The sequence below is a fragment of the Hemitrygon akajei genome, chromosome 18, assembly GCF_048418815.1.
Source record: "Hemitrygon akajei chromosome 18, sHemAka1.3, whole genome shotgun sequence".
In the NCBI taxonomy this organism is placed as follows: Eukaryota; Metazoa; Chordata; class Chondrichthyes; order Myliobatiformes; family Dasyatidae; genus Hemitrygon; species Hemitrygon akajei.
In genome coordinates, this window is record NC_133141.1 from 20,148,894 (window position 1) to 20,174,065 (window position 25,172).

Consider the following 25,172-nt stretch of genomic DNA (forward strand, 5'->3'; position numbering starts at 1 on the left):
TATGACCTTCCTGTCCCTGGCCTCACTAGCACGTGGCATGGGTAGCAATCCTGAGATCACAACCCTGGATGTCCTGCCCTTTAAACTCATCATTGAAACTCCCTGACTTACTTAGTAGAACCTCGTCACTCGTCCGAACCATGTCATTGGTACCTACACAGACCACGACTTCTGGCTGCTCACCTTCCCACTTAAGAATTCTGAAGGCTCAATCTGAGCTGTCCCAGCCCCTGGCACCTGGGAGGCAACATACCATCCGGGAATCTCATTCTCGTCCGCAGAACCTCCTTTCTGCTCCCCTAACGAATCCCTATCACCACAGTGTCTTCCTACTTCACTTCTGAGCCAGAGACAGACTCAGTGCCAGAGTCCCTCAGTGACTTTCCTCTGCTGCGTCATTCCCCCCCCCCCATAAATATTATCCAAATTGATATACCTGTTGCTGAGGGGGATGGGGGTACTCTGCACTGGCTCCTTAACCCCTTTCCCTTTCCTGACTGCCACCCAGTCTCCTGTGTCCTGCACCTTGGCTGTAACTACCTCTCTATACACCCTATCACCCCCTCAGCCTCCCAAATGATCCGGCTCCTTAATGCGGAGTTTTTTAGTTTTGTATTTTATCAATGTTTTTCTGGCTGCCTTGAGCGCATTTTTGGTGATTAGCATTTGCCTATACTTTTTCTTTCCTAACAGTTATTTAATTTTTACACTACCAATCAAGATGAAGAGATCACATTGCCCTATTTGTAAAAGGTGAAAGTGTGTCCAGGCCTGCTTAAAACCTAACTATGGATTTTTATCTCCTGGAATTTGATATTATTCTTCACTGGCTGTATATTTTTATGAAATTCTGCTTTGAGTGCTAAAAATTGTGTGGACTTCAAAATGTTTCCTGAGATATAGATGTGCTTTTTAAATGTTACTCTTGCCAGCTATCAGGTCTTCAGAAAGATTGAAGCTTTTAATTACTATGAAAAGAACCACCAGATTCAATCGGATATATCTGGTCTGAATAGTTTTATTTGAAGCAGAAAGTGGCAGAACCACTCAGTGGATCAGATAAAATGCGCTTGTATTAACGACAAGAGGTTCAGGACGTCGAGTTGCATCCATGCCTTCAAAGTATTTGTCATATCACCCTTTTCTTTCCGAAGGGATGTTTAAGACGACATATAATAATGAAAAAGTATATGATTTTAAATATATAAAGTTCCAGAAGAGCCCAGAGCATCTGTATATCATTGTTTAAATAAAATCCTTGGGAATCCAGTTGGTCAGTCTGAGTTTCGTCTGCCAACACTGGCAAAATCGAAAAACTCCTATTCTTGTTTTAAAAAATCACTGGCTGTGTACAGATGTTACTAGTTCCCAGTACTGTTTGATAGGGCATCTTAAAAACAATTTCACATTTAGAAAAAGATACATTTAAAAAATCCCATTGCAAATTCATCACCTTAAAAATGTATTTGAACAGAAGGTAATCTATTGCGTTGTTTGGTAATCCGTTCCTTTCAGGGTTTCTTTTGTTTGGTAGAGAGCTAGGGAAGATAATGGTCATTGGGTAGTTAGGTTTAGAGGAGCCTCTGGGGGTTCTTCGATTAGAGACAGGTAACGGGAGGAGAAGACATGTTCATTGGCACCTCACGTGCTGACAAGTAAGCAGTTTTGGGAATGCATGTGTGTATCTGGACACATTTCTCCTGCGTGTAAGGGCATGGCATCTCCTCTGTGGGTGTGTGTGGACACAGCACTCATTTGTATCTGTATATATGTGTTTGCGTGTATGAACTCTCCACATGACCCTTGATGTCAGATGAATGACAGCATCACTAAGGTGGATTGGGTCCCAATGGTCACAATTACACTCAGAAATGATCACTAGTAAAATCACTTTAATGGGTGATTTGCACAATAAGTTTGCATGGATGGCTCCAATTTCTGATCCGGTCCCACTGTTGCCAGGTGTTCCCTCAGTTGATTCCACTTTGTCAACAGCTGTGGGGTTTATGTAACTCACCAACACTTTAAATTAGGTGCTTGCAAGCATCCAAGTGTTGACATTCATGATATCAGAGCAAAAATAATCTGGTTCATAGAATTTCTATTCTCTCTCGCTATTGAAATAAAGGCAAGAATTTGCATTATTCCAGTGTGCCTACCATTTACAAGGAACTTTTGTATTCCTGATAGCTTCTCATGGAATTCCCTCTGCTCCCCCACCGAATCCTCCAAGTTCCCTCAGTTCTCCTGAGGTCGTGTGGCAGCCATTTTCCTTTCCAGTAGGATGCAGGATCTGGGATTACCAGCAGAGGGCAGAGTGCGCACAGGGCCACCATTGCAGTCCGCAGTTCACACCTGAACAAAGCTACCCTGCGTGCGTTCTTCAGAACTAGATATTCCCTGCAGTCTGCATTAAATGTTTACATCCTGCTGATCATTAATATTTATTTTAATAAGTGTTGTGTTCAGATGCATGGTCAGGTGTTATTTTCAAACTTTCCTATATCCGCAGTTCAGTTGTGACTTTTCACAGATCACTATCTTTAAAGTTCTGAACGCTTCTGCACCCTTAGAGTATGCGTGACAAAGAGATGAACAGACTGACTGCTGAAAGGCCAAAATACATCTGTTTCTCCCAGGCATTTCTGCTCCGGTCAGATGTCAGAGGCCTGCGGGTTTTTCCCCCTTTTGTTTCTTGCCAGGTGCAGTAACAAGGTGAGTTATGTCATTAATATCACACAGCTCTAGAGGTGTAAACCCCATTCTCGTGGTGCCTTGCTCCCAATGCCCAACCCCTACTCACTACCCACACTCCCCCCTCACATGCAACTCCTCACTCGCACTCACCACACACACACACACCACCCGTTTACACACCCTCATTGCACATTGCCCGTACTCACACTCACCACACTCCCTCAGTCCCACACCATTGCCTTACGCTGCAATCATCTCCCAGAATTTCTTCCCTCACATGCACTTCCTTTTCCTCTCCTCACACTCAGTCTCTGTTTCTCTGCCCTCACTCTACTCTCACACCCTTTCTAACGACTCACTCTCTCCATTCACTCTCCCTTTCTCACCTCACTCACTTTTTCTCTGATCTCTCTCACCTTTTTTCTCCAGTCACTGTCTCCCTTCTTTTATCTCTCCACTCACGTTTTCCATTCACTCTTTCAGTCCCTCATTCTCTCCCTCATGCATTCGTCCAATAGCAACATTTTCATTCACACACTCCTCAGACTGAGGGCACTGTGAAGAGGTGCCAGGAAAACCACCTCCTGGCTCTTGGTTGTTATCCCTGTTCTCAACAAGGTTCAATGTTGTCCTCCAGAGCCTGATCCTGCTTAGCTGCATCCATATCAGCCCGTTGCCAATATCAAAAAAGGTACCAGTTGCCCCAATCTTGTTCCCTTCACCACCACCCAAGGCTTTGTATCCTGATATGGTGGCACCTCACTATTTTCTGGTATGTTGACAGTATTTAGATACAGAATAAAACTGTCACAAACAATTCCATTGTCGGTTTTACTGAAGTTCAAATCTGTCACCTGTTTAAAGCACTCAATTTTGAGACCAGGGAGTAACAGAGCAGAACCAATAAAACAAGAAGCAGTAACATTTACATGATGGTCGTCAGATGAAGACAAACTCAAGACTCCCAGTGGCTTAGCAGCAGCAGACTCTGTTCTCTGAAACTATGAAATTCTTCTCACATTTAAACTTGGGGGAAGAATCTGGCACAAAAAGAACTCCCCGCTTCCCTGGGGACAGAAAGTCCCAGGTGATTTAGGCCTGTGTGCAGTCCTATTTTATAAATGGCAGAAGGTTACGCTCAGTGAAGTTGATCATGGACTGTGCTGGCAAGATTGGAAAACATTGTAGGTCAAATACACACTGAAGCAGCAAGCAAGAGAAGATATTGGCTAAGGAATAGTGGTTGGACCAGCTTTTAAGAGCTACAACTTAACAAATGAAGGATGCTGAGTTACCTTTTGAGTTGGAAGCAACTCTAGAAGCTTGGTTATACATTATAAAGAGAACCAGCTTTTTCCCCAGGGAATAATTTTAAGGTGATTGGAGTAAAGTTTAGGCGGGATGTCAGAGTTAGGTATTTTTACACAGAGAGTGGTAAAGTGCACTCCAGAAGAGGTGGTAGAGGTACATTCGGGAGATTTAAGAGACTCTTAGATAGGCACAGTGACAAAAGAAAAATGGAAGGATATGGGCTGTGTTGGAGGAAAGGGTTAAAATTATCTTGGAGGTTAAAAGGTTGGCACAGTACCATGTGCCAAAGGGGCTGTACTGTGCTGTAGAGTTCTATGTTTTTAAATATTAACCACCCAATCTTTGATTCCAGAAGCAGAAACTCACTTTTGTCTCGTGCCTCACAGTAACTCACAACAGGTGCACAGCAAGATTCTGGGAGCAATTCAGAAGGTGCAGGGCAGATACATTCCAAAGATGAAGAAGTATTCTAAAGGGAGGATGAAGCAACTATGGCTGACAGCCATGCTTTTATGACAGCATAAAAGCAAGAGAGGGCATATAATGTAGCGAACATTAATGGGAAGTTAGAGGACTGGGAAATATTAAGAACCAACAGCAGGCAACTAAAAACACCATAAGGGGAAAAAGCTGAAATATGAAGTTAATGTAGCCAATATTATTAAAGAAGATACCAAAGTATTTTTCAGACATATAGAGTGGAAGAGAGAGTGGACATTGGACCGCTGAAAGATGACTCAGGAGAGACAGTAATGCGGGTGGGGGGGGGGGGGTACGATGACAAAAAAATAATGGATGAACTTAAGTATTTTGTGTCCGTCTTCACTGTGGAAGACAATAGCAGTATACCAGAAATTCGAGAGTATCGGGGCAGAAGTGAGTGTAGTTGTTATTACAAATGAGGTGGTGCTTAGGAAGCTGAAAGGTCTGAAGGTAAATAAGTTACCTGGACCAGATGGACTACACCCCATGATTCAGAAAGAGGCAGCTTAAAAAATTGTGAAGGCATTAAACCTTTAAGAAACACTAGATTCTGGAATGGTTCCTGAGGACTGGAAAATTGCAAATGTCATTTCACTCTTCAAGGAGGGAGAGAGACAGAAGAAAGGAAATTATAGGCTAGTTAGCCCAACCTCAATGGTTGGGAAGATTTTGGAGTCCATTGTTAAGGATGAGGTTTTGGGGTATTTGGAGGCACGTAATGAAACAGGCTGAAGTCAGCATGGTTTTCTCAAGGGGAAATCTCGTCTGACAAATCTGTTAGAATTCTTTGAGGAAATAACAGGCAGGATAGTCAAAGGAGTGTCAGTGGATGTTGTTTATTTGGATTTTCAGAAGGCCTTTGACAAGATGCTGCACATGAGGCTGCTTAACAAGTTAAGAGCCCATGGTATTACAGGAATGATACTAGCATGGATAGAAGATTGGCTGACTGGCAGGAGGCAAAGAGTGGGAATAAAGGGGGTCTTTTCTGATTGGCTACCAGTGACTAGTGGTGTTCCACAGCAGTCTGTGTTGGGACCACTTCTTTTCATGTTATATGTCAGTAATTTGGATGATAGAATTGATGGTTTTTTGGCCAGGTCTGTGGAAATTTCGAAGATAGGTGGAGGGGCAGGTAGTGTTGAGGAAGCAGGGAGTCTGCAGAACAACTTAGACAGTGAAAGAATGGGCAAAGAGGTGACAGATGAAATCTAGTGTAGGAAAGTGTATGGTCATGCATTCTGGTAGAAGGAAGAAAGGCATAGACTATTTTCTAAATGGGGAGAAAATTCAAAATTCAGAGTTGCAAAGTGTCATGGATTCCCCCTGAAGGTTAACTTACAGGTTGAGCTAGTAGTACGATAGGCTAATGCAATTTTAGCATTAATTTTGAGAGGACTGGAATATAAGTACAAGGATGTAATGCCAAGGCTTTATAAGGCATTGGTCAGAACGCATTTGGAGTATTGTGAGCAGTTTGAGACCTTTATCTAAGAGGTGCTGGCATTGGAGAAGGTCCAGAGGAGATTCATGAGAATGATTCTGGGAATGTAAGGGTTAACCTAGGAGGAACGTTTGATGGCTCTGGGCCTATATTCATTGGAGTTCAGAAAAATGAGGGAGAATCTCACATTGAATATTGTAATGTCTGGATAGAGTGGGCTTGGAGAGGATGTTTCTTCTTGTGGGTGAGTCTAGGACCAGAGAGCACAGCCTCAGAATAGATGGATGTCCATTTGGAACAGAGATGAGGAGGAATTTTTTTAGCCAGAGAGTGGTGAATCTGTGGAGTTCATTGCCACAGGCAGCTGTGGAGGCCAAGTCACATGTGATATCAGTGGAGTGGTGAAAGCTGGACATAGTATTAGGGGTGACTGGATCCTTCACATCCAGGATCAGCAGAGGGGCAAAGCCTCCAGTAACAAGTGCTCACTCTTGTAGCTCTGCCCCCAGCCTACCCCAAAATTGCACCAACAGCAACAAACAATCCAGCAGACTGGGCTACTGAGTTAGTTGAGCTTGTGCCCTGGGCTGTGGTAAGCAGCCAATCTTAACATTCAAAACCCAAACCCAGAATTCAATCAGCAATTTCATAGTTTCAAAACACAGCTTGGTGTGAGGATGTGTACACCTGTGTGAAGGTGAATCTTTGTGTATTTAGACAAGTTTGTGCAGTCAGTTGTACGACTGTGTGTGTACGTGCGGTGTGTATTCACACAAGTTGTGGTGTGTGTGAAATGTATGTTAGTAGGTGTGCGTGTGATGTGTGAACATTATGTAAGTTTTGTGGTGTGTATTCATGTAGAATTTTGTGTGTGACTATAATTTGTGTGTATTACATAAGGTTTTGTGGTGCGTACGAGTGTGTATTCATGGAGCTTTTGTGGTGTGTATGTTCCATGTAAATTCTTGTGTGTGAGAGATGTGTGTATAACTTAAGTTTTTTGTGGTATGTGCACTTTACATTTTTGTGGTGTGTGTGTGTTCATGTAAGTTCTTGCGGTTTGTGTGTCTGAGTGTGTGGTTGCACAACCAAAGACAGTACATTTCCTTCATGGTTGTGACCATAGCAGCGGATACTGTACACAATAGTGCTCCTGGATCCAGAGGAAGCACACAGTAAAGCAGTCCAGTAACATGTAGGCAAAAACTGTATAATGGAGTGTGGAGATAAAGCTTCATCAGTGACTGGTAGATGGAAATGGATGGGTGGATCTTTGGTAAATAGAACATTCTAAGAGTAACCAGCCAAATTGCCTTGCATCCGACTGGAAACTAGGCACCAATTTTGCGTAGAGTCGTTTGCGGTAACTGTACGACCAGGCTTGGGGGACAGGTAGGGTGAGGGGGTGGTTGCAGGGTACTGTTCTGGGAAAGAGACCCTGATGGCTACCACGACCTCCTGCCTCCCAGCTCAACAAGAAAGTCTCTGCATGCTTGGCGCTGAGTGGCAGCTGATTGTGATGACGCACACCCGTTGGTGGCCACTTTGTATGGTAAGCCCCCCTCTGTCCACTGGGGGACAAGGTCACGTCCGTGACCAGGAGCTGGTGTCAGGGTGATCAAAGAAGGGGCATGTTTGACAGACCGGGAGGAGGTGGCACTTATGTAGAGGGATGATGAAGAGTCACTGCCCCCATCTGCTTCCCTCGACATTGGTCTGTGCACCATTCCAGAAGGAAGGTGCATCGGGTCTGGAGCCGAAAGGTCTCATTCGATGTTCGGCTCAGAGAGAATGTTCTGTATGTCTACAGTCCAAATGGGCCAGTTAGGCTGAACTAGTCTCAGCTCACAAGGCCAGCCCCAACCCGTCTATTCTCCTACTGCCCTGAGCACCCTTCCTCTGCCTTTAATAGGAACCAAAGGTGGGGCCAGTGTACTGAGAGGGCCTTCTCAGCTCGCTGTGGGAGACCTGGCAAGCACGATATATTTTTCATCCAAAATTGATGCCTGACTCAACACTAAAGAACAACATTCACTTTAGAAAATGGGAGCTTCAATACAAGCACATCCACTCTCCCTAACAAAACAAAATAAAAACAATTCAAATAAAGACTATTTCAGCACAAAACAGAATAATGCATGACTGTTAGCATCAACAAAATTATCCTCATCAACACATTTAAAAAGGAAAGTCAAAACATGGCATCCCTCTCTAAAAATCTATAAAAGTGTTCAATTGAAACATTTCATTTAAAGCAGTTTCTTTGTGTTTCATTTCTACTAAGAGTTAAATTGATTTTTTAAAAAAGTCAGCAATATAACGAAGCAATCTCTCTAACTTCCCTAGTCCCTGCCAACACCATTTCTAAACTCCCAGCAAAGCTTTAGAAGAATGTTCAATGGCTCGCATTAGTCTTTTCAAAACAAAAACACGCATGCACACGCACACACGCGCGCGCGCACACACTCACGCACACATACTGTACACACGTATACGTAAATATATCTGCATCTTAAAGCTACCTATTAAATGGAGGGCAAAAAAAAAGCATGTTCATTAAAGAGGCCAGGTAGCAGAGAGAAAACAAAATCAAGAACACAACTTTAAATTAGCTGCTTCCTTATCTTTGTCCTTTGTGATATATGCTCATGCATACAACCTCTACAATTGCTTAAAAGAATTTTTTTACACATTATCTGAGTATTGATTCCCCTCCCAAGACTGGAGAGGTGCAGAGAGGGTGATGCAGAAAAGAGTTATGTTGCTTCTTTTTTGGGTGTTGAGAATTGGGAATAAACCTCAGCAGGTTGACCAGCATCTTTGGACAGAGATAATGTTTCAGGCTGTAAACTGTGTGGTGCTTCTCTCTCTGATCTCACCAACCTGAAGCTTTTGGGCAATATTTTGCTTTCACACCAGCAAGATTTGGTGTCTTTGCTTCATTTCTGGTCCTGGTGGGGAAGTGGTAGCATCTCATTAATACAAAGCAATCCTATTGTGAATTCACAATCTGCTGGAGGAACTCTGCCAGTTGAGCAGCATCTGTGAAGGGAGAGGAACTGTCAATGTTTCAGGTTGAAACCCTGCATCAGGACTTATCCCCCTCCTCCCACACATGCTGCTTGACCCACTGAGTTCCTCCAGCAGATTCTCTGTTGCAACAGGCTCCACCATCTGCAGCCTCTCATGTCCCCGTGAATTCGTTTTGAGATCAGCTCTTGTGGAGGGGAGGCAGGTTAAAGTGGGCCTGAGTGGTCAGGAGGTTCTGATGATTCATGCATATTGAATGTGTTCGGGTTAAAATTGGGACACTTTCAAAAGAATTTTGGGTGTGGCTGTCAAGTGTGTGACCGTGGGAACAGAGGGTTTGAAACTCGGACAACTCTTCATTTTAAAGGCAGCGTGTAAATTAATTAGCAGCGTCAAATCGGGACACTGAGGATTTTCTGAACAAGTCAAGTTATTAATTATTACAGCACAGAAACAGGCCCTTCAGCCCATAATGCCTATACTGACCACCTACTTGGTCAGAAGGCTACCACCCTTCTATCCTCCAGCACTCGGTCAGTGGCCTTGATCAATAGATGAAAGGGTTATTGGTGTGGTTGGGTCAATTTGTCAGTGTTTTACCACAGAGACTGGAGGCAACAAACACTGTCTGCAAAGTCTGCACAGAGCGAGGCCCACAGAACCTTCCCTGCAATTGGCGGCCAAGGGAACTCCTTGCTCTCTGAATAAAGCAGCATAGTCTTAACACTTTAAACTCAGCTTAGCAACTCAAGAGAGGCAGCAGCCAAAGTAACGGGTCAGAAGGCCTTGCATCTGTGCTGACTAATCTTTGGCCTGGATCGTGTGCTCCAGTCCTGATGATAAAGTCTGTGGTAAATATAAGTCAATTGCGACCGAGGCGGTCTCCATATATGGATGGTGTCTTGATACAAGTTTTAATGGGAAATTTAAACTTTTTAAACTTAAATTTTCTGTTGCATTAAAAAAATAAATCAACGTCACACAGTTAATTGCAGGACCCTAACAGTGGTGATGTACAGAAGGATCTTGGGATCCAAGCCCACAGGTGGATAGGGTAGTAAAGAAGACACTTGCCTTTTTATTCAATACTCCGGAATTAATGCTGCAGCTTTATATAGTTACACTGTATCTGGAGTATTACATATAGTTCCGGTCACCTCACTATAAGGCTTTAGAGATGGTGCAGAAGAGGTTGACCAGGATGCTGCCTGCACTGTAGGGCATGTGCTATCAGGAGATATTGGATAAACTTGGGTTGTTTGCTCCAGAGTGGCGGAGGATGAGGGGAGATCTGGTAGAGGTTTATAAGATCATGAGAGGCAGAGACAGAGAAGATAGCTGGTATCTTTTTCCCAGGGTTGAAATGTCTAATACTAGAGGACTTGCATATAACATGAGGAGTGATGGAGTTGTAGGTGCCTGGAATGTGCTGCCAGGGGTGGTGGTAGAAGGAAATATGATGAAGGCATATAAACAGCTCTTAGATGGGCACTTGACCATGCAGAGAATTGGGGGGTGGGGGAAGAATATGGACCATTACAACGGGAGATTGAAAATGCATGTCAAAATGGCGATGTTACGATAGGGACGGGGGAATTTCAATATGCAGGTATATTGGAAATATTTGGTTGGTGCTGATTTTGGATCGCAAGAGAGAGAATTTGTAGAATGCCTATGAAATGGCTTTTTAGAGCAGCTTGTGGTTGAGTCCACTAAGGGGATCAACTATTCTGGATTGGGTGTTGTGCAATGAACCACAATTGATTAGAGAGCTTAAGGTAAAGGAACCCTTAGGATACAGTGATCATAATATGATAGAATTCACCCTGCAATTTCAGGAGAATCTAAAGTCAAATGTATCAGTATTAAAGTAAGTAGAGAGAATTACAGAGGCATGAGAGAGGAGCTGGGCACAGTTGATTGGTCGGGGATACCAGCAGGGATGATGGCAGAGTGGCAATGACAGGAGTTTCTGGGAGAAATTTGGAAGGCGCAGGACAGATACATCCCAAAGAAGTAGTATTCTAAAGGTATTATGACACAACTGTGGCTGACAAGGGAAGTCAAATCCAATGTAAAAACAAAAGTTGTTGTTATTCCTCTTTGCAGTGCATCTGGTGGCACTTTGCTGATTCTTTACCATTTTGTTTGTTTTTTATGAGGCTGATTTGCTAGCTCAATGCTAAACTCAGCACAGATGGAAAATTCAAACCTGGGACCACGTGCCTCGAAGTCCGATGCTGATGCCACTGCACCAACGGCTGGCTTATAAAAGCAAAAGAGAGGGCATATAATAGAGCAAAACTTAGTGGGAAGTCAGAGAAATGGGGTCGCTTTTAAAAACCAACAGAAAGCAACTAAAAAACCCATAAGGAGATAAAAGATTAAATATGAAGGTAAGATAGCCAATAATATCAAAGAAGTTATCAAAAGATTTTTCGGACATATAAAGCGTAAAAGAGAGGGTGGGATTAGACATCGGACCACTGGAAAATGATGCTGGAGAGCTAGTAATGGGAGACAAGGAAATGGTGGATGAATTGAATAACTATTGTGCATCTATCTTTATTATGGAAGACTCTAGCTTTATGTCAGAGTTTTGAGAGTGGTAGGGGACAGAAGTGAGTATCATTGCTATTACTAGGGAGAAAGTGTTTGGGAAGCTGAAAGGTCTGAAGGTCGATAAGTCACCTGGACCAGATGGACTACACCCCAGAATTCTGAAAGATGTAGCTGAAGAAATTGTGGTGGCATAAGTAATGATCTTTCAAGAATCACTAGATTCTGGCATGGTTCCAGAGGACTCAAAAATTGCAAATGTCACTCCAGACTTTAAGAAGGGAAAGAGGCAGAAGAAACAAAATTATAGGCTAGTTAGCCTGACTTCAGTGGTTGGGAAGATGTTGGATTTCATTATAAAGGATGAAGTTTCAGCGTGCTTGGAGGCACGTGATAAAATAGGACAAAATCAGGAATCTTGCTTGACAAATTTGTTAGAATTCTCTGAGGAAATAACAGGCAGGGTAGGCAAAGGAAAATCACTGGATGTTGTGCACTGGTATTTTCAGAAGGCCTTTGACAAGGTGCTACACATGAGGCGGCTTAACAAGATAGGAGGCCATGGTATTCTAGGAAAGATACTAGCATGGATAGAGCATTAGTTGATTGGCAGGAGGCTAAGTGTGGGAATAAAAAGAGCTTTTCTGATTGGCTACCAGTGACTAGTGGTGTTCCACAGGGGTCTGTGTTGAGACTGTTATATGTCAATGAATTGAATGATGGAGATGATGGAATTGATGGCTTTGAGGCCAAGTTTGCAAACAATACTAAGATAGGTGGAGGGGCAGGTAGCATTGAGGAAGCAGGGTGTCTGTAGAAGTACTTAGTTCAGGAGAATGGGCAAAGAAATGGCAGATGGAATATAGTGTCGGGAAGTGTGTGGTCATGTACTTTGGAAGAAGGAGTAAAAATGTAGACTGTTTTAAAATAAGGAGAAAAAAATAAAAGAATTCCAGGTGCAAAGAGACTTGGGAGTCCTCATGCAGGATTTCCTAATAGTTAACTTGCAGGTGGTGAGAAAGGCAAATGCAATATTAACGTTCATTTTGAGAGGACTACAATATAAAAACAAGGATGTAATGCTGAGGCTTTATAAGGCACTGGTGAGGCTTCATTTGGAGTAATGTGAATAGTTTTGGGCCCCTTATCTAAGAAAGAATATGCTGACATTGGAGAGGGATCAAAGGAGGTTCACAAAAATGATTCTGGGAATGAAAGGAGAGAGGATCTCATTGAAACCTATCGAATGTTGAAAGGCCTAAATAGAGTGGATGTGGAGAGAATGTTTCTTATAGTGGGTGGGGGTGGGGGGTCGGACCAGAGGCATATCCTCATAAAAGAGGGATGTCCATTTAAAATGGAGATGAGGAGGAATTTCTTTAGCCAGAGGATGGTGAATCTGTGGATTCCGTTGCCACAGGCAGCAATGGAAGCCAGGTTATTGGGTATATTTAAGGCAGAAGTTGATAGATTCTTGATTGGTCAGTCCATGAAAGATTATGGAGAGAAGGCAGGAGAATGGGGTTAAGAGGGAAATAAATCAGCCATGATGAAATGATGGAGCAAACTTCCATTTTTTTTGTGTGGGAAGGAGGGATTGGTGGGGGGATGGCTACCCGGAGAAGAAGAATTTCAAGTTGTATGCTTTGATAACAAATGAACATTGGACTCAATGGGCCAAATGGCCTGATCTTGCTCCTAAATCTAGTGGTCTCATGGACATGGTGTAGGCAGCTGAACATTGAATTACTAGTTTAATTAGTTTGGCACATCATGGTGGCTCAAAGGTCCTTTGCCTGTGCTGTCTTGTTCTATGTTCTACGTGTAATCCCTGCTGGAAATGTCACCTTTTAATTGACAAAGAAATGTATGTGAGTTGATTTGCAGTGTAGCTCACAACTGCAGGCTGACAAAGTGAAAGGGCTCCATCCTGTGGCTGCACCCCTCGCAGACTTCCACACACTTCCCAACCTGTTGTTCCCAGAGGGTACTGTCCAAATCAGGTCACGTACAACTCTAGACATTCTCTAGTAATCTAGCACAGGTAGTCAATGTCAACTAACCGAAGCTACCTGTCTGATCCATTCACAAACAAAAGGTTCTCTTTTCACCGTATGGTTGCTTACTTACAGAGTCTCTGCAGCCACCACTGTAATCCCATCTAAATCCCTTACGCTAATTGTATTCTTCTAAACAGCTGTAGTGCTCAAGTTAGTAAAAGGCTCTGCTTACATTTACCTATCGGTTAGTGGTCAGAACCTGCAATGTCAAAGGTGGTGAGTTGCTTAAAACGGGCCCTGAGAAAACTCAACACAGTTCTCCCTGTCATTCTCAACAACAAATTTAGACTCTAAACGACGGAGTTTGATTAATATTGAGAATTGCAGGGAGGTAAACGTAACAACTTGTTTATTGTTGTGTTCTTCAAAGCAGCAGAGGGTAATCCACGATAAACTTACCAGCATAGGCCATAGTTGTGGGCTTATTCCCCCACAATACACCAGGCCAACATGAGGGCCTCTGACACTGGAATTCCGTTTGGCTGTCTAAGTGAGCACGATCCTTTCCTGCCCCTGGTTTACTCTTTATGGAAGCTTTCTGCTTCTTTTATATCATGCATACTCAACTCAGACCTAAAGGGGACTTTTGGAACAAGCTGTCAAGGAAAATCCCTTTTAATCTATTCATTCTCTGGTGACTTAACCCCCCTTTTATAGCATCCAGTTAAATCCCAAAGGCTCTCATTGATTGCAGCACTATGATTCCCTCTGAAATTGCTGGGCATCAAGTGCATAAACCTCACCCTGTAAAATCCCAGAGACATTGGTGGCAACAGTAGGGCAGTTACTGGGCCTTTACCTTCTTTGTACCAATTTTACCAATGAAGGGATTGTGGTATGGTGGAGGCCATGTAAGAACTGTCATCAAAATGCAATGAAATACAAGAGACACTGAATCTCAATCATAACTACCCAAGAGAATGTATTGGAAAAGGAAGGAAGTGCAAGGCTCGCTGGAAGGGGTAGTGGTAGCAGAAAAGCAGGCATGTGGATTCAATTGAACAGGCTGAATGTTTTGGGCTGAATGGCCTTGTCTTGCAAATCTTTATGGTTTGGGACCTCAATCCACTTTCAAGGCTGAAGATGCTTAACTCAGTCCTTGAAGCTACTGTTTTTTTTTAAAGAACAGAGGCCACTAACTAAAAGTGTAATCACGGTGACAATTGTTACTCAATCTGTGAGGGGAGGAAGCGGTAATTTGTAAAGGAGCACGATGAAGAGAAGCGGTAATTTGAAGTTGTGTTTTCTTTTTGAATTTCGGTTAGTGTGTTCCCACAGAGGTTATTAAAAAGGAGAAACCTGAAATGGCACTAAACACTACAGAATTGCAATGCAGCAACAGATAAATCAAATCATTGCAACTGTACATGGCCAAAGCTTTCACCAAGTGAAGGCCAGAACCTGGATATTTTACAAAACCAAAAAAAACTAATCACGGTTAAAAAGACATTTGATGTGTAATATTCTCCTCTCTCACTCTGAGCAGTTTCAGAATGCTTAAATAATGATTTGCAATAGATGCACTTCCAAAAAAATAAGCTCTCTTTCCTGTATCAAAATAAACCTCTTTTCCACATTCTGCCACCGGTTTGGTATGTCTGCTTAACTGAAGTAGAAAGTTTTATCAAAATATCTGTGTATTTTTTTCTTTCTTTGTTGAATGTCTTACAAATAAAAGGAAAAACTTTTGTGTGTGTTTTTTTTGTTTCCAAATCTTGTGCAAAAAATTTCTCTTTGTGTTTTCTCTCTCCAGAGGAGTTTGGTTCACAGCGATTCAGGAGAGCTGATTCTTTCACGTTCTCAGTCTCACATCTGTAAAGAAAGAGGTCGTAGGTCATAGGCGTCATAGTCAGGCAACATGGAAAGAAACTGCCTCACCCAGTTTGGATGCATCCCATTAATCCTATTTTGTTACCCTCTCCACATCCCCATCAACTCTCCCCAGATTCTACCCCTCACCTACACACTAGGGGCAACTTACAACCCTAGTTAACCTACCAACCCCACACATCCTTGGGATCACGCACGCAACCACAGAGAGAACGTGTAAACGCCACGCAGATGGCACCCGAGGTCAGGATTGAATCTGGGTCTTGGGGCTGTGAGGCAGTGGCTCTACCAGCTGTGCCACCCTAAAACAGGAGAGATGTTAAACACATCTGAGCACACTAATGGCTGGTTTGTTTCTGAGAGAGAGGGAAGGGTGTTGGCTTCGTATCCCTCTCCGCTGAGTGCTGATGGACTTCCTAGCCCACTGATTGCACCTCTTTCCTTCATCACCCTCCCCAGTTAGGTTCCCTTAAGCTGGGTCAGCTTCTTCCGGCAAAGGATATTAGTGAACCAGTGGGGCTTTCACGATGACCTATTGGTATACACGCTCACAGAGTGTGCCACCTTGATCCAGTTCAACTCTACAACTTCCAGTCGGCTGGAGGAACTCAGCTGGTCGAGTGGCATCCATAGGAGGAAGGGAATCGTCGACGTTTCAGGTCGAATCTCTGCATCAGGACCTTAAACGTCGACAATTCCTTTCCCCCCACAGAGATTTCTTGTCGGTGTATTGAGATTTCAGTACAAGCTCAGTAGCTCCCTTAACTGCATCAGCGAAGGAGTCACTTTTGCAAACCGTTATCTGGATCATGACAAACTCAGTTCCAGTGATCAAGAATGCTCCCTCTCTCAGCACTGTGCCCGATTTCGATGGTCAGCTTTCGGGCAAGGTATCCTATCAAGGAATCACACTGAATGGCACTACAGCAGTGACTACACTGTAGATGCACAGAAGAGGAGAGAGGTCAAACTGCTCAGTGATTCCTATGGTTAAATTGCAGCTTCTTCTCCCGAGGTTTGCAAATGACCCAGTTCCCAGTTAATCCTGCTGCTCTTGCCATTGTTCTAACTCCCTCCTTTATCTCTCCCTCCTGCCCCTGCCTCCTTATACCATGAAAAGGATGGGCAGAAACACCCCCACCCCAACCCAGATTTAAAAAAGGCAAGAGGTGAGCGGGCTGTTTCAACAGAAGTGTGGTAAGCACATCCACACCCACCACTTGGTGGCCGGAGGCTGGAGACCGCTCAGGGGGACACAATAGAGTGGGATTGAAAATTGCATGCAGTGGAAATTACTGGTTGGCCGCTGGTGCAGCCTTGAAGTCGGTGAGGGCAATCTTAGCGCCAGGAGGAAAGAGACTGGAAGGCGAGGCCTCTATCCTGGACTTTGTGGTCAGTGGTGTTGGCAAGGGAACTTGGGAGAGACAGGGGAGGAAGGGAGCTAGAGCAAGTGGTCGAACAATGGGAGGGACAAGAGCAGAAGCAGAGCAGGGGTGGCAGCGTGAACGTGCCAAGGCGAGTGGTACCTCGGGTTTACTTGCTGTGCTGGTAGGAATAGCTTGCAGGTTCAGAGGACGTTTCCATTGCAACCTGCTGCTGCTGCCCACTGGTTTCCTGCAATGGGAAAAGATGAAGCTGTCATTCATCCAGTCTCGTTCACAGCCGTGACGGAGGGGAGGGAGGAAATGGTGAGTCAGAGGGAGATCCGAAGGATGATCACACTCTCACATAAACCAACACTCCCTCATACGCACACACTCACTCACCCAAACCAAGTATTCACACTCAAGACTCACAAATCTGCACACACACTCACACATTCAATCATGCCAACACACTCAGACTCATACCAATACACACACACACACACAAACCAACAGTCACACTAAACCAGTATTCACAACATGGGCTCACAAACCAACGCTTACGCTCACTCATTCACATATTCAAACCAACATCCTTACCCTTACACCAACGTACTCACAATCAGTTTCCCCCACACACTCACTCATTTCCACAGAAGCACACACACATGCAGGTACTCACAGCCACCCACTCACAGACACAGACCCACACACATGCAAGCAGGTACAGCCACATACCACACACATGCTCTCCACATACAAATCTGCTACAGGTACACACACACACACACACACACACACACACACACACACACACACACACACACACACACACACACACACACACACACACACACACACACACACACACACACACACACACACACAGTGTGAAGAGAAACAAAATCAACCAAGTTAGCACAGCAGACATGGGTGTGATCAGGCACGTGCGGAGCAATGCAAGGTTAAATTGCAAACATTTTTAAGCTAGGAATTTGATTAGTAAGGTAGATGAACTGAGTACAGTGATCAGGCAGCACATGGTAATATGATATCTTAGCAATCAGACACAGTTGAAAGAAGGACAGGACTGGCAGTTCAGGGTGTAGAAACAGAGGAGGCTTTGCAGTGTTGATTATGGAGTCCATTACTGACGTGTGAAGGGAGGGTATCTGAGAAGGCTCTTCAAGGCCATTTGGGTAGAGCTTGGGAACAAAATAGGAGATAAAGATGGTGCAGTAGTGTTGCGGTTAGCGCAATTGCTTTACAGCACCAGTGATCACTGATCCGTGTTTGATCCATGCCTCTGTCTGTGTCCTCCCCCCATGACCATGCGGGCTTCCTGCCACATTCCAAAGGCGTACGGTTAGGATTCTTGTAGGCCAGAAGCAAGGCTGCTCAGCACAACCCTCGCTGATTTGATTTGATGCAATCGACAGACACATTTCACTGTATTTTGATGTTTCAATGTACATCTGAGAAATAAAGCTAACCCTCTTTTTCATCAAAATCTTTAAAGATACATCTAAATAACAGAAAAACATAGGAGTAATAGGGTTGTAACAGTGGGGGGATTTCGAGTCTCCAGGGATCACCTCAATGTGAAAGATATGGTGGGAGTGGAACTTTTAAAGTGCATCTGAGAGCTTTCCGAGGCAGTGTGTGGATAGACCTAGCGGAAATACTAGACGGGTTCTTAGGGAATGACAGTGGGCAGCATATCCAATATAGTGACCATAATTGTGTAGGTTTGTATTGAGATGGTCTGGAAATTAAGACCCTGAATGGAGATAGTCAAGAGGAGGTTCACAAAGATGATCCTGGGACTGGAAGGGTTAACATATGAGGACTGTTTGATCGGTCTGGGTCAGTACTTGCTGGAGTTTAGAAGAATGAGGAGGGAATCACATTGAAACCCATCGAATACTGAAAGTCCCAGATAGAATGGATTTGGAGAGGGTGTTTCCAGAAGTGAGTCTAGGATCTGAGGGAAGTCTCAGAATAAAGGGACATCCATTTAGAGCAGAGATGAGGAGGAATTTCTTCAACCAGAGGGTGGTGCATCTGTGGAATTCGTTGCCATGGGGGGCTATGGAGGCCAAGTCATTGAGTGTATATAAGGCCGAGATTAATAGGTTCTTAATTGGTAAGGGGGGGGGGGTTAAAGGTTATGGAGAGAAGGTGAGAGAATGGGGTTAAAAATCAGCCATGATTGAATAGTGGAATAAACTTGATGGGCTGAATAAGGGGCTCCTATGTCTTAAGGTCTTACAGTCAGCACAGCTTCCTTTGGGTGGGAAGATGATGCTTTACTCATTTGATTAAAAATTTCACAGAGATAAGAAAATGTATTGAAGGGGGACAATGTGACTGATGTGGTAAATTTGAACTTCATTTGGGCTTTTGACAAGGTGAGAAAGCTTCAAAAGGTTAGTCAGTTGGATCCAGGGCAAAGATGGATTCAAAATTAGTTTGATAATAGGAGGCAGAGGATGGTGGTGAAAGATTGTTTCTTGTAATTAGAAGCCTGTGACCAGTGGTGAGGTCCTTACTGTTGGTGATATATAGTATATTAATGATCTGGATGTGCATGCAGGTTGCAGATGCCACAATAGCCAGCAGTGTAGTTGCTAAAGATGGGGAGAAGATGGCCAGAGAAATGGCAGATGGAATTTAATTCTGATAAATGCAAGGTGGCGCACTTTGCAAGGACCATATAGGGTAGGACATATACAATGGATGGAAAGGCCTGGGGGAGTACTGAGGTTCCGAGTGGTGCCCAAATCCAAGGACCCCTGAAGGTGGCAGCACAAGTGGATAATGTGGTGAAGAAGGCGTACAGGATACTTAATATCATTAGGCAAGGCAAAGAGCAGGAGGGTAATGGTACAATGTTATTAAAACAATGGTTAGGCCACAGCTGGTGTTCAGGTCGCCATACTCTAGGAAGGACCTGCCTGAAATGGAGAGGGTGCAGAGGAGATTCACCAGGACATTTCCTGAGATGGAGCGATTTGGTTATCGCGAGAGACTGGAGAGGCTGGGTGTGCTCTCAGAAATGTACAAAATTATGAGGGGCATAGAATGGGTAGATGGTAGGAAATAGCAGGGGTGTCTAAATTCAGAGGGCATTGGTGTAAGATTAGGGTTCAGAGGTTGGATGGAAACTGAAGAGAGGGTGGTTGGAATTTGGACTGCATGGTAAATGGGATTAGTGTCTGAGGGTACTTGAATCTTAGCAAGGACATGGTGGACTGAAGTGTCTCTCTCTTGGCTGCATTACCATATGACACTTACACACACACTCACACCCCCACACATACAAACACACCTACACAAACACACTCACACCCCACACACAAACACTCGCACCTCACACTTACACACACACCCACACAAACACATTCACATCCCCACACACACACATACACACAAACATACTCACACCCAGACATATACACATCCACACCCACATCCCCACCCACACAAACACATACACACCCTACAGAAAGACCAAAGGCATATCCCTACTCCATATCTCAGACACTACACACCTACAGCCACAAATATCACACACACTGACACAGCACCTTGCAACAACAACCCACACAAACACTTGCACAGCCCCACCCCCCCCACCGGCACACACAAGGCACATGCACAACATACTTTCAAAAACACATATACAGGTGTGAACACACCACACACATGCTCACACTCATACACATTGCATCCGCACTCACAACACACATACTGCACATAAGTACGCACACACTCTCACACATCATACTCACTACACACACACTGCACAAAGTTAAGTCTGCCAGAAGTGGGGTTCTCAGTTTGTACGCAGTTCTGTCAGTGCCTCCCTGCCAGTCTGGGCGCTGTGGCGCCAACCACTGCAGCATCAGGGCTGTGGGAGGATCCCGCTGCCTCTGACCTGGCTGCAGAGGTCACTGAAATGTCACCTCCGTGGGCCACGTATATTGGCTGCCCAAACTGACATGACAGTGATCTGACACAGAAAGACCAAAAACGCAACCTGCCAGCATGCCAAAGCGCTTCACAGCCAGCGCCATACTGAAGTGTAGTCACTGTTGTAATGTGGGAAACCCAGATCCCACCAAAGGTAATCCAACAACCACCGGGGAATCTGTACTTTGGTGATGCTGATTGCCAGCACTCCAACAAGAAAGCTCCTACTTTTAAAACAGCACCGCAGGATCTTTTGTTTTACCTGAGAGACCTTCAGTTTACCCTTCCTTCCAGGGGGCCACACTTACACACTAACAGCATCAGGAGTCGGGAGCGGGACGTGAACCCACGACCCCCATGACTCAGAGCTAGCGCAACTCCAATGCACCACTATCAGGGATCCCTTTAGAGGTGTGGGCTTAAATCATCTACCGTTCTGCAACTCCCATCCAGGAGGGCAAGGGATGCGAACGTTACAGGCCTTGGCTAGATTATATTTAACAATACTTGAGGGGCAGGAGCATGAATGGGAGGGATAGGATGAGCTGAGAGGGCTCCATGCTCAGCATGGAATGGTTGGACCGAAGGGCTCGCTTCTGTGCAGCCCCTGTGTAACCTGTGAAGTCTGGGAAGGTGCCTAACACAGAAGGTGGAAGACTACAAGCCATAAGCACTCAGGCAGAGCCCGCTCTGAACAAACCAGGGTCTCTTTTATCGCAGGTCAAGCTGCAGTGCTGGTTTCAAGCACCCTGGTGTAGAGAGGGTACAGTGGCCGCAGGAAGTAGATGTCAATGATGGATCAGGAGGGGGCGAGCGACAAGAAACGGTGAGCAGAGACCTGAAGGCAGCAGAAGGTAACAACTCAAGGATAACTCCGGTCAGGGCAATGCGACAGCTGGGATCACCCCAGCAACAGAGCTGGCACAAGTATGATGGCACAAATGGCCGCCTCACAAGACAAGGTGATGAGTGCTCTTACCTCAACAGATACGTTGGAGGGAGGCATTGGGTTGTACTGGGGAATGTACGTCCCTTGTATTGCCGTGGTGGCTGGCATGTACTGGAAAACCATGCAGAAACAAGCTGGTTAGTACAAGAAATTTGAGGAAAGAAATGTCCTTAGAACCACACCTGTTTCTCTCTTGTGGTTAAATAGTTAACACTGAAGCACATTACATTGGACCCTGTGGTGTCCCCACTGGGAGTGAACCCCAGCACAAAGCTTTACCTTTAACTCACAGCAGTAAAGGGGCAGGAAGGCAAAATAAAAGTAAACTTCAATTTTTTTGGCAAATATCTACACGTTAATCCTCTCCAATTTTTACAGATGCGCCATACCTATCTGGATGTATCACAGCTTGCTACGGCAACTCCTCTGCCCGAGACCTCAAGAAACTGCAGAGAGGTGTGGACACCGCTCAACGCATCACAGAAAGCAGACCCCCATTTATGTCTACACTTCCTGCTGTCTCGGTAAAGCAGCCAACATAATCAAACACTCCTCCCATCCCAGACATTCTCACTTCTTCCCCCTCCCATCGGGCAGAAGATAAAAAATCCTGAAAGCACGTACCACCAGGCTCACGGTCAGCTGCTATCCTGCTGTTACAGACCTATCATATAATAAGATGAATTCTTCACCTCATAATCTACCTCATTGTAGCCATTGCACCCTATTGTTGGCCTGCACTGCACTATCTCATAATGGTAACAATTTATTCTGCATTCCATTATTGTTTTCCCTTGTACCATCTTGCTGTGTTGATGTGGAGAAATGACCTGTAAGGATGGCTTGCAAAACAAGTTTTGCTCCAAAGAGTAAAGTCTGAGCTCGCTTAACCTTCCCTCATAATAGGTGCTCTTTAATCCAAGCAGTATCCTGTAAATCTCCTCTTCAGTCTCTCCAAAGCTTCCACCTTTTCCTACAATAAGGCGATAATAATAGCTTTTCTGTTCGGAGGTTGCTCACGTTTAACATGCTGTACATCTCGTGACCTTAGTGCGAAGTGGAGGGAACTTTGGTTGGATTTCCTCCTCCCCTGGTCAACACTGAGTTGGAGGTTGGCAGCTGTCAGCACCTCACTCGGATGTGATCAGCCAACAGGTGTGAGGTTAGTTGATATTGTTGGTTACCTGTTGGGGGACAGGACTGACCATCACAACAATGGCTGCTCCTGTACTCACTTGTGATCTTGAGAGAGCTTCAATGGCCTTCATAAATCAGTCCATTGAGAATGAGATGGGATGTTATGTTGAAGTTGTACAAGACTTTGGTGAGGCCTAATTTAGAGTATTGTCTGCATTTCTGGTCACCTATCTGCAGCAAAGACATCAATAAGACTGAAAACATGCAGAGAAAATTTACAAGGATGTTGCTGGGATTTGAGGACTTGAGTTATAGAGAAGGTTGACCAGGTCAGGACTTAATTCCCTGTAGCACAGGAGAATGAGGGGAGATCTTATAGAGATACACAAAATTATGAAGGGTATAGATAGGATGAGTGATTACAGGATATTTCCCCATAAAGTGAGAGTGGAACTAGAGGCCATAGGTTTAGGGTGAAAGAGGGAAATATTTAAGGGGAATCTCAGGGGGAGCTTCAGAGGGCAGTGTGAGTGTGGAATGAGCTGCCAGTGAAAATGGTGGATGCGAGTTTAATTTTAATACTTAAGAGAAGTTTGGATAGGTACATGGATGGTACAGGTACTGATTGATGGAACCAGGCAGAATTACAGTTTGGCATGGACTAGAAGGGCCAAAGAGCCCGTTTGTGTGACTCTAACCCTCTCCGCTTTCTGCCCCTCTCCCCGCATCCTAGAGAACAGCCAAGGTCACTTGCAACAAACGTGAGAGACAATGTTTGAGACCTTCACCATCAACATTACTCAGAGCCATGCTACACATTGTAAAACCTTGAATAACACCAAAGAAACTGCTTTCAGATGAGCTCTACACTCACTTATCCCTACGCTCCCAGATGACCACCAAGGTGGGCTGTACTTACTGTGCCAGTGCTGCCCAGAGAGAGGTGACTAAGCTGTTGGGTTAATGGTCCCATCATTGACGTGGGTTGAATCGACATGGTGTGGTCCATTGTGGGGGTTATTACTGTTCCCTTCAAAAACAAACGGCACTGTTAAGCACTTTCTGGTTTCTCATTCTGCTTGAGATGTTAACATGGGGACAAGACTTCCAGAACTCAGGCCTTGTGCCTGAGGTCAACAGTGAATGGTGAATTAGGCAGAGGAAGTCATACTGATAGCTGAGCATCAAAGAGATGACACCCTCCCCTACTGTATGTCCCCAGTAAGGTCCTTGTGCACTTCACTTTAATGTCCCCCCCCCAATACTTGTCCTCAGATTCTCTCTGCTCCCCTTTAAGAACTGCCCATTTAAAACTTACTTACTGTTTCACCCAACACCCCTCATCCTTACTCACCAACAATTACTCACTGTGTCTCCACATCCTCTACTTAGCGAGGTGACCCCCGCGTAGGATAAAGGGCAGAATTTGTCACCAATCTCTCCTGGTTCAGGAAAGCCAGGTAAGGATGGGTGGGAGGTCTGCTGAGATCCCGGCCCCCTGTGGTGTCTGCTGGGCAACTCCTCTAGCTGAAACGGGCATAGCAGGCAACAAGCAGAGTGCCAGAGGTCATCGAGAAAGGCAGCAGCACCATCGCGGTTAAAAAGAAAGGAGGGCACGAGGAGACTTAACAGTAGAAACGTTACTATTGCTAATGATAATGGTAGACCCCTAACATTTGACAGAAGCAGGAAACTGAAGGAGGAACATAGATAAAATAAAGCTTACCATAGGCTGCATAAGATATGATTGATGGTGCATCCAGGAGGGATTATGGACCTGTGTGTGCCACAACACAAGAAAGCAATCAACAACACAGCCTGCATTCATATATCACTTTAATGCTTTGTAGTTATTGGCTTAAAGCATGCGGAAGCTGAAGCCAGCACTTAATGTCTATCTCAAATTGCTTCCAAACTGGAGGCTGTTAAAGTACTAACCGCACTGGTGGATCTGGAGTTACAAAGAGGGCAATGGCAGATTTTCCCTCCCTGAACGACATCAGTGGATCTAATGAGCTTTTAATCACACTTCAGTATCATCACTAAAATGACAAGTTTTTTTAAAAAAGATGCCATAAAATTAACTAAAATTCAATACCATGACTTATTTAATTTCAGATTTATTCAATACATAAATTTAAATTCCCAACTACCACAGCAGGATTTGAACTGATGCCTCTGGGTCAAAAGGCCAGAACTCTTGCTGCTATTTCAGTACCTTAACCACTGTGCGGTCAGATACTGAACTGCAGTAAAACATCCCGAGTCAATTCACAGGAGTCTTGTCAAGGAGAATTTTGACAAAAAGCCACAGAATGAGATTATAATTTAAA

At 44.5% G+C, this 25,172-nt stretch overlaps 1 protein-coding gene across 6 annotated transcripts in view; it reads right to left on the minus strand.

Annotated features, from left to right (window-relative positions):
* Positions 1-1,000: 1,000 nt before the first annotated feature.
* LOC140741173 (RNA-binding motif, single-stranded-interacting protein 2-like) overlaps positions 1,001-25,172 on the minus strand; it is a 221,574-nt gene continuing 197,402 nt past the window's right edge. For 4 of the 6 annotated variants that reach the window (XM_073071035.1, XM_073071034.1, XM_073071033.1 and 1 more), the window contains exons 10-14: positions 24,566-24,616; positions 23,759-23,869; positions 21,733-21,813; positions 16,941-17,028; positions 1,001-15,396 (exon numbers count right to left, since the gene is read on the minus strand). In XM_073071035.1, the coding sequence (XP_072927136.1) occupies positions 16,948-17,028; positions 21,733-21,813; positions 23,759-23,869; positions 24,566-24,616 (324 nt within the window). In that variant the 3' untranslated portion in view covers positions 1,001-15,396; positions 16,941-16,947. The remainder of the gene's footprint in view (positions 15,397-16,940; positions 17,029-21,732; positions 21,814-23,758; positions 23,870-24,565; positions 24,617-25,172) is intronic. The other 2 variants (XM_073071037.1, XM_073071036.1) reach the window with 2 other exon arrangements.